We start from the raw sequence: 10,311 nt of genomic DNA, 5'->3' as shown, positions 1-10,311 counted from the left end.
TACCTTCTGTGTTATAGTACAGGGAATATAAAAAAGCATAGTTATCCCTGTTACCAAGGAGCTTACAAATCAGATTTCAGAAGGGGAAGGTGAAGGAATAGGAGTTTTGGTTTTTGCCAATACTTCAGAGTACTTTCTACGTGATAGATATTGTTACAGAGTCTTACGTGTAGTAAGTCTCTTAATCTCCAAAAACCCTATGTAAAAGGTAAAACTTTTATTTTACAGATGAAGATGAGGCACAAGAAGTTTGAAATCTTGCCCAAAGTTGGAATCCTAGACAGTATTAAAGTCAAGTTACACACTCAGGCAAGTTAGCCACATGTTATATTATATCTTAAGTTGGGCAGAAAACACACACATCATTAATAATAATTAATGAGAATTAACAATACTATGGCAGTATAAGATAAATGAAGAGATCATCCTGGGGAGAGGTGGTCAAGAAGTCTTCATGATGTGAAACCAAAACTAGATCCAAACTTGTTTTGAGGACTCAGACAAGAAAAACTAAATAGAGGACAAATAAAAATATTATATTGCATATGTATTTTTTGAAGGTGCAATAGGTATATACTTTATTGAAATATAATATACATATAGAAAAATGCAAAATATGTACATTTGAAATAGCTCACTGGGTGTGTACTCTTTTATAGATTGGATTTATTTTATAATTAAAACACAGTAAAAAACTGACTAAAAGCAACATCTGATTACCTATGCACGTACCAGTCTTAAGATACTCCATTTTATTTCAAAGAATTACAATTTAAGTACTTTCCCATAATCAAGATCATTCAATCCTGGCCTATTATAATGGAAAATAGCTTGAAATAGAATAATTAATGTCTTTCCATAATAAAAAATGCCACCAGGCAAATTATTTTCAGTTTACACGAGAAGCACTGTGTTGATTTTCTATGGTATAGACAGGAAGAAGTCTCACTTGCTTCTCTAGATTTTTATATTTGCTATAATTATAACATTTTATATATAGGAAAGCAATTTTGAGAGCGACTTTCCAAATGGCATGCAAAACAATGGCCAACCATGGTTTCTACTCATTTAAATTTCCAGCAGGACACATACACTGATTGCTTGATGGTCCTGTGTGTATCCGATGAAACTTACCAAGTGATATGTCTGGGCCTTTAAAACGTTGAGATCAATAAAGTTTTCTTCATTATCTGTCTCCTCTTCCTTAGGAAAATAAAAGAATTTAAAAGTAATTATAAAAATTATAATTTAAAAAATACATTTCCAGCTTTCACATACATAATATACTAAACTATACTAAGCTTGATATAAAGACTTATGCAGGAAAGGGCATTCAAAAACCCAGTGAATGCATGTATAAAGTAAGGCATAATATTATTAACAGCTCATCTGGCTTTTGAGGTTTTGATGGGACCATTTAAATAGAACATTTTTTGCAGTCACTGAAAGAAAAAAAACGGAGGGGAAGGAAGGGAGCCATTGCAGATAAACACAAAAACAGGAAAGGGAAACAGACCCAAGTGGTTTATCTTAAATAAATAGGAGTTTGAGCAATATGATTGAAATGGACAAAAATGAGAGGTTATAGGCACAGAATATTCTCACTTGCTCTAAAAACCAATCACATTGATGCATATTTTTGACATCCCATCTCTTGTATGCTCCAGTTTGATAAGGTAATGGTTACCAGCACTGCTTGGCCCATGGCCCTAAATCTATTTAAAAGTATAGTTCAGGTGATTCCAAGCTAGTCCTGATCTGCAGACCAATTGGTTGTAGGAGTTAGGGGTAGGAAGTGGCCCTTTGAGAGGAAACCCTCTTCCCAATATGCAGTAAATATGGAGTCTGAGCAGGTTCTATGAACATGTAGGACAAAATATGAACTCCCTTTTTCTTCAAATGTCTTTGTGGTGACAATTGACATAGTAAATGAAACAAAGTTAACAAGACTATCTTGATCCTAAGGACATGGTAATAAAGCCAATGGAGCTTGGTCCTCAAGTCATATGATCTAGTAAAGAAAAAAACAAACCAACAAGTGAGTGTCCACTGGTGAACACTTCCATATGTGGAACTGCATAAAGTTGCAATTGTAGATTTCAAAGATAATCCTTATCTTCAAGAATTTAGAAACATATTAAACAGCGGTTCTCAAAGTGTGGTTCTGAGACCAGCAGCATCTGTATCACCTGGGAACTCATTATAATGCAATTCTAAGGCTCTATCCCAGATCTACTCAGAAATTCTGGGGGAGGGGCCATTGAAGTATGACATGAGACCTATGCTAAACTTTGGAGAACTGGAAAGATTTTAGTAAAAGAAAAAACAATATAAATGTAGAGTCTACACACTCAAGTGACATTTAATTTTTTTTTAGGGAGTGGGGCACAGAAGTACAGATGAAACTGATTGTTTGTATCTTAAATCGGAAGCATAGATGCACACTTTTGAAAAATGACTTATTCTGTGTTTGCACTAATAATAGTCTACTTAACAGTCAAAGTAAATGATTGAAATGCCAATGACTCAATGCCCATAGGAGAAGAGATAAGTTATAATGCTTTCACAATAACCTAATCAGTAGTGTTTATATAGGCAATCAATAAATACTTGTTGAATTACATTAGACTGAACACTACTAAGTAAAAACCTTAAATAGTAGCTACTAAAATCAATGAGGGTCCAACATCTTCCCATAGCCAGGATTCACAGGTTCGGGAATCAAGGGGTAGAAATGGGAGTGGCACCACTTGCTATTATCCCTAGTAGCCCACTAGCAAAATTTTTGCTTCCTGTTCCCATGACCTTATGATTTGCTGGCCTAAAGGTCTTAGTTCCAAAATGAAGAATGCTTCTTCCACCAGGAGATACAATGATCCCATTAAATTGGAAGTTAAGGCTGCCACTTTGGGCTCCTCATACCTCTGAATCAACAGGAAAAGAAAGGAGTTAATGTACTGGCTGGCTAGATCCTGATTGGACTGCTACTCCACAATGGATGTAGGAAGAGTATGTCTGGAATACAAAAGATCCTTTAAGGCATCTCTTAGTGTTACGATGCCCTGTGATTAAAGTCAACAGAAAATTACAACAACCCAATACAGGCAGTACTACTAATGGCCCACACCCTTCAGGAATAAAGGTTTGGGTCACTCCACCAGGTAAAGAACAACAATCAGCTGTGGTACTTGCTGAAGGCAAAGATAATACAGAGAGGGTAAGAAAGCAGTTATAAATATCAGCTACAGGGAGGAAGGGAGGGACAAAAATCCTACCTAAAGGTACAATGAACACTATTTGGGAGATGGGCACTCTCATAAACCTCATTCAGGCATTACAAAAGCTATCCATGTAACAAAAACATTTTCACCCCTTAATATTTTGAAATAAATAAACGCCAGCTACAAGCATGTGACCAGTTACAGAAATGAGGATCATTGTCATGAGTAGTTCATATTTAGTTATGAATATATTCTTATGCAGACATTTTTGTTTTCTTTCCTCCCATATTTCCTTATGTAACTTAAGATGTACTAACTTTATGTCATAGTATTTAAGTATTGTTATTTTTACATCATAGTATTTAAGTTATAGGATATCAAGGCAAAGAGTAAACATCACTCAAGGACTTTACCTCCTCTGCTGGGGAAGGAGTTAGTGTGTTATCTGTTGTATATGGAATAGTTATACTATGTTAGGCAGAATTATGACCTTGCTATTGTCTTTATTTGAAGATGATGGTTTAAGATGATGTGTATGCATGCCAGATTGATAGAGAGTGGACTTATGATGGTTAATTTTGTGTGTCAATTTGACTGGGCCATGGGATATTTGGTTAAACATTATTCAGAGTGTGTCTGTGAGGGCATTTCTGGATAACATAAATAATTGAACTGATAGACTGCGTAAAGCAGATTCCTCTCCCCAGTAAGTATGGGCCTTATTTAATTTGTTAAAGGCCTGAATAGAACAAAAAGTCTGAGTAATAGAGAATTTACTCTCTGCCTGTCTTCAAACTGGGACATTGGTCTTCTTTTGCCTTCAGATGTGGACTGAAACTTACATGATCAGCTCAGCCCTTCTAGTTATCAGCCTTCAGACTCAAACTGGAATTCTACCATCAGCTCTCCTGGGTCTCCAGCTTACCAACAGTGGATCTTGGGACTTTTCAGCCTCCATAACCATGTAAGCCAATTTCTTACAGTAAGTCTCTCTCTATAAAATATATGTGTGTTTGTGTGTGTGTGTGTATTTCCTATTGGTTTTGTTTCTCTGGAGAACCCAAATCATTACATAGAAAAAGGATTTAAGTTACTAAATATTATTAAGAGCATTCAAAAGAAGTTCAAATGTAAATAGGCTTAAAATAGTTTAGTTTATTTTAAACTATTAGGATAAATTAAGATTCTAATCTAATAATTCAAAAGGCACTCAACAATTTCCTGCCATTTCTTTGCCTGATATGTACCTTCTTAATTCTCTTACTTCTAATTACTAAGGATATGATTATATATAGCAGGTGAGAATATTCAGTGTCACAACCAATACTCTTTTTTACAATTATCAACATGTCCTATCTTGATATGGCCATCTAGTTTCTAGATGACTATAGTAGAACTCTGTCAGAAATGATCATCACCATCCTTGAGCAACCCCATAAACTCTGGCAACAGAATCTAGTAATAGCTCACCATCAAAAGGCTTCTTGGCAGTGAACCAGTTCTCCTTAGCAAGAAGAACAGAAGAAGTAAGAGAGGGCCCCATGTGATGACAATAAGGAAGAAAGGAAAGAAAAAATATTCAAGAGACATGATGCAAGGGAATGAACAGCCTCAGAGGCAACCCCTTTGAAGAAGGCCTTCAGTTTGGTCTTATGATAGAAGGTCTTTACCTCATGGTTGGGAAGAAATATGTGAAGAGGCTGCTTTCTAGTATATTTCTCTAAATTTATACTCCCAATAATGCTGCTTTGAATTTTAAAGGGTTCCTAGAAAAAAATTAGCTATAATTTCTAAAAGTTACACAAAAATGTGCTGACAGATGGATTTTATGGTCAAATATTTAATGAACACCTGCTATGCACCAGGTCCTGCACAATAAGCTGGAGATAGAACACTGAGCAAAATTAGGCATGGTTTTTCCTCTCAGATTTTTTCTCTCCTGATTAGTAGGTTTTTTTTTTCCCCTGACTAGAGATTTAGGTTATATGTCTTTGAAGTTAAATGTTGATATACTATTAATAGGACCAAGTATCTATCAAACTATTAATTACTATTAGTTATTAAGAAGACAAGATGAGGTAAATAACTGAGTAGAATAAATGAGGTGAACAATTGGGAATATGTGAGGACTTAATTTTTGAGCTTGAATGGAAAGATCTATTGCACAAAGAATAAAGTCTAAACTGTTTAAAATGTCCAACACAATACAGAATGAATGAATTTATTCTTGCTTTGACTTTTTAAATTTATGACATTAAAAAAAGATATCTTTTAAATTGATTAGTTTTACAATGATCTTTTTCCTTCTGCAAATAACAGTAATCCTTTTTATATATATGGTTAAACATGTTTATACTGTTGATAAAATACATGTTAAAGACTTTGAAAACACAAAGAAGCACAGAAAAGAATCGCCCATAATCCTTCTACCCATATATAACTAATGTTAATATCTTCATTTTTTTAACATTTTTATATAGTTGAGGTCATGATGACAAAATTTGAAATCCTTTTCTCAAATAATTTTATAGCATAAAGTACAAGTCATCATTCCCATGTCACTAATATTTCTTTGAAAACAATTTTTAATGACTACATAACATTCTATTTGAATATAGTCTAATTTATTTACTGTATATTTTTAAAGATTTGTTATTCAAATAATGCAGTGATTATTACCTCTGTGGCATATACTAATTTAAATAATAAACCTAAATTACTTAAGTAACTTACTTTCAACTAAAAACTATTATCTATTGATTTAAAAAAAAGTCACCTAAAATGTTTAATTGGTTTATGACAGTAAAATACAGTTGACCTTTGAACAACGTGGGTTTGAACTGCATGGGTCCACTAACACACAGATTTTCTTTCGCTTCTGCCTTCTGTGAGACAGCAAGACCAACAACCCTCTTCTTATCTCTTGCTGTTCTCTTTCTCCTCCTCAGCCTAGTCCATGTGAAGACAAGGACGAAGACCTTTATGGTAATCTACTTTCATTCAATGAATAGTAAATATAATTCTCTTCCTGATGATCTTCTTTTTTCTCTTCTCTTACTTTAGCATAAGAATACTATATATTAAAAATATATATAATATACAAAATATTATACAAAATACAAAACAGTTAGTCAACTATTTGTATTATCAGCAAGGCTTCTGGTCAACAGTCAGGTATTAGCAGCTATGTTTTGGGCAGTCCTAAGTTAGACATGGATCTTTGTGTGGGGGCCAGCACCCCTAGCCATCCCATTGTTCAAGGGTCAACTCTACACCATGAGGTTGTTTTTTCCACCATTTCTGTTTCAGATAACTTTTACACTTTCTAAACTATCAGGGTCAATCCATTTCTAGTGCTGAGAAAAAATTAACTTGAGAAAAAGCTCTTTTGTCTCTATCATCTCTTTAGTCTAATATATTTGTAGAGACTTGACCATTTAGTTTCACACTATGGACAGGATGTTAAGCATGGAAAAAGGTGCAGATGCTGCCAAACAACTTAAATAATGATGGTTATTTAAAAGCATTTTTTAAAAACTCCTGTAGGGCAGTACCCATCCTAATTTGAAATATGTAAAGGAATTCCTTAGAAATGAATGGTATTCTTATGAAGCAGAATGTATTATATTAATCCTAAATTCTATTGTTTTGTTCTAAATTCTTTGAGTCATGGCCTATTTAAGATCATCAATGGTTGCTAATAAAATAATTACTCATATAACTAGTGGTATATACTTCCTTGTGTAGTTTAAGAACCTCTGCTGGCCGGGCGCAGTGGCTCACGCCTGTAATCTTAGCATTCTGGGAGGCCAGGGAGGGTGGATCCTTTGAGCTCAGGAGTTTGAGACCAGCCTGAGCAAGAGCAAGACCCATCTCTATTTATTTAAAGAAAAATAAATAAATAAATAAATAAATAAATAATAAAAAAAAGAAGCTCTGCTAAAATTCAGACCTCAATCATTAGAGAACACAAACATCAACTTAACCAAGGTCTAAATGACTGACACTTGGCACTGTATGTAAAAGCTTTTTTTCTCTAGAAACAATGAAATAAAATATTCCAGAAAATGGAAGTCTGGGGGAATTAATAGATGGGAAAGGAACACAAAGGTGAAAATGAATAGCGAGTTTAGCTACACACATACCACAAATTCTTCGTCTACTTTATTTAATGTTAATTCTGCATCATCTTCTGGAACAATTTCTTCTTCTAATTCTTCCACTGGGTATACTGGCCTAAAATAGTAAGGCTTAATATGAGATGAGAGTTTTAAAAAACACTTTAGTGAGATAAAAAGGTATAATGCAAATAGTAAGGATCTTCTCTACACCAGATTTTGTCCTTTTTCACCCCTCTTCCATAATCACTGTTAAATGTTTCATGTATTCTTCCTATAATTTTCTATGTAAAAAAGCCAAAGTATTTATCTCTAAATTTAAAGAATTTACAAAAATGAGATGATACTATGCATATTGTTATCCAACTTACTCTCCTCACCAATTTCCACATTTAAATACATTTCTTTACTTTTATATATACTTGCATTATATCCTGTTGAACAGCAATACCATAATTAATGTAACTGGTAGCCTATGACTGAACATCAAGGTTTCTTGCTTTTTGATAGTCAATATTTCAAAGATCATCCTTGTATATTTATCATTACATATATTATTTAGAATAAATTTGTTCAAGTGAAATGGTTAGGTAGACAACTTTGTACATGTTATTGTTTCGCTAGTTAGTGCCAAAATTGGCTTCTAAAATGTTACCCTAATTTATACTCCCAACAATAGTGAAGGACAGTGACTTCATTTCCATACATTCACCAATATGATATATACCTTTAATCTTTGCCAATTAACCATATGAAAAAAACCTCATTCTTGTTTTAATTGCATTTCTTTGGCATGAGAGTGAATGAACATCTTTTCATATTTTAGTTGGTTATTCATGCTTCTTTTCCAGTGACATACTATATATGTCCATTGTCCTTTGGGTTTTTTTGTATATTAAGAATATTAATGCTTTGCCTAACCTGTATTAAAAATATTTCCCTAGTTTATTATTTATAATCTTATTACAGTTCTTATTAAATAGACATGGCAACATTTTCTTGCAGAGACCCCAGCTTTAATGTCATATATGTAAAGCATTCTCTCATACCACACCCTCTACACTTCTCTGGTCTTTTAGTACTACTACAGTTTTATTTTTCACATTTACATCTTTGATCAATCTGAAGTTTATTTTGATAAAGGTAATAAGGAGAAGTCTAGATTTCTTTTTATTTCCATAGTCTAATTAGTGATCCTAACATTAACTACTGAACAATCATTTCTCCATCAAGATTAACATGTATTTCCCATATTAAAAAAACAAGTATATTTGTGTTTATTTATAAAAACTTATTTTAAATTCCCAAACCTCAGATATGTTAATGAAATATCAAAAAAAAATCAACACTGAATATTATGGAAAGTACTGTGAACCAAATCAATCATCTTAAAGAATAAATTTCCTAATCTTTCATTATTTAGAATTAAATTATATCTCAAAAGCAATGTTCTAGGATTCGTTCTGGAATATTTAGATACATAAAATAATTGTCGATAAATATGTACCTTCTATGTAATTTACATATTACATAGCTGATAATATTCTCTAACGTTTATTACTTTTCAACACCCCCCTTTATTTCCCATTTATATGTACTCCTTATAAATTTATCCAAGTCACAATCTCTTTAATAAATGGTGCTGGGAAAACATGCAAGAGAATGAAACTAGACTCCTATTTCTCACCACTTATAAAAATCAACTCACAATGGATTAACTACTTAAATATATTACCTGAAACTATGAAACTATTGGAGGAAAACATAGAGGAAATGCTTCATGACATAGGTCTGGGCCAGGATTTTTTGGATAAGACCTCAAAAACATAGGCAACAAAAGCAAAAATAAACAAATGGTATTACATCAAACTAAAAAGCTTCTGCACAGCAAAAGAAACAGAATGAAGAAACAACCTACAGAATGGGAGAAAAGATTTGCAAACTATGCATCTGACAAGAGGTTAATATCCAGAATATATAAAGAACTCAAACAGCTCAACATCAAAGACACCAAATAATCCAATTAAAAAATAAACAAAAGATCTGAATACACATTTCTCAAAAGAAGACATACAAATGGCCAAAAAGTATAAGAAAACATGCTCAACATCACTAGTTATCAGGGAAATACACATCAAAATCACAATGAGATTTTACCTCCCTCCAGTTAGAATGGCTATTGCCAAAAAGACAAAAAATAACAAATGCTGGCACAGATGTGGAGAAAGGGGGACTTTTATACACTGTCAGTGGGAATGTAAATTAGTAGAGCCGCTATGGAAAACAGTATGGAGGTTCCTCAAAAAAACTAAAAACAGATCTACCATATGATCCAGCAATCCCACTACTGGGTAGATATACAAAGGGAATGAAATCATGTTGAAGAGATATCTGCACTCTCGTTTATTGCAGCACTATTCACAATAGCCAAAATATGGAATCAACCTAAGTGTGCATCAACAGATGAATGGATTAAAAAATGTGGTGTATATATACACAATGGAATACTATTTCAGCCATAAAAAAAAGAAAATCCCGTCATTTGTGTCAACATGGATGAACCTAGAGGACATCATGTCAAATTAAATAAGCCAGGCACAGAAAGACAAATATTGTATGATCTCACTCATATGTGGAATCTCAAAAAGTTGATCTCATATAAGTATAGAGTAGAATAGTGGTTATTATAGTTGTTAGAGAGGCTGGAAAGGAAGGGGGTTGGGAAAAGGTTGGTCAATGGATGTAAAGTTACAGTTAGACAAGAGGAATAAATTCCAGTGTTCTGTTGCACAGGATGGTGACTATAGTTAACAATAATACATTGTATATTTCAAAATAGGTAGAAGAAAGGATTTTGACTGTTCTCACCACAAAGAAATGACAAACGTATGAGGTGATGGATATGCTAATTACCCTAATCTGATCATTGTATATCATATGCATATATCGAAACATCATGCTGCACCACATAA

The 10,311-nt window shown here is 33.3% G+C and overlaps 1 protein-coding gene across 1 annotated transcript in view; it reads right to left on the bottom strand.

Annotated features, from left to right (window-relative positions):
• The window catches only part of IFT57 (intraflagellar transport 57), a 57,817-nt gene that overhangs the window by 38,581 nt on the left and 8,925 nt on the right, over positions 1 to 10,311 (bottom strand). The window contains 2 exon segments of the mRNA XM_012645969.1: positions 1,135 to 1,203; positions 7,367 to 7,471. Coding sequence (XP_012501423.1) covers positions 1,135 to 1,203; positions 7,367 to 7,471 — 174 coding nt within the window.

This window comes from Propithecus coquereli, unplaced genomic scaffold, assembly GCF_000956105.1.
Source record: "Propithecus coquereli isolate 6110/MARCELLA unplaced genomic scaffold, Pcoq_1.0 Scaffold105, whole genome shotgun sequence".
In the NCBI taxonomy this organism is placed as follows: domain Eukaryota; kingdom Metazoa; phylum Chordata; class Mammalia; order Primates; family Indriidae; genus Propithecus; species Propithecus coquereli.
The sequence above is the reverse complement of the archived record's forward strand: the minus strand, read 5'-3'. Positions and strand labels throughout refer to the sequence as shown.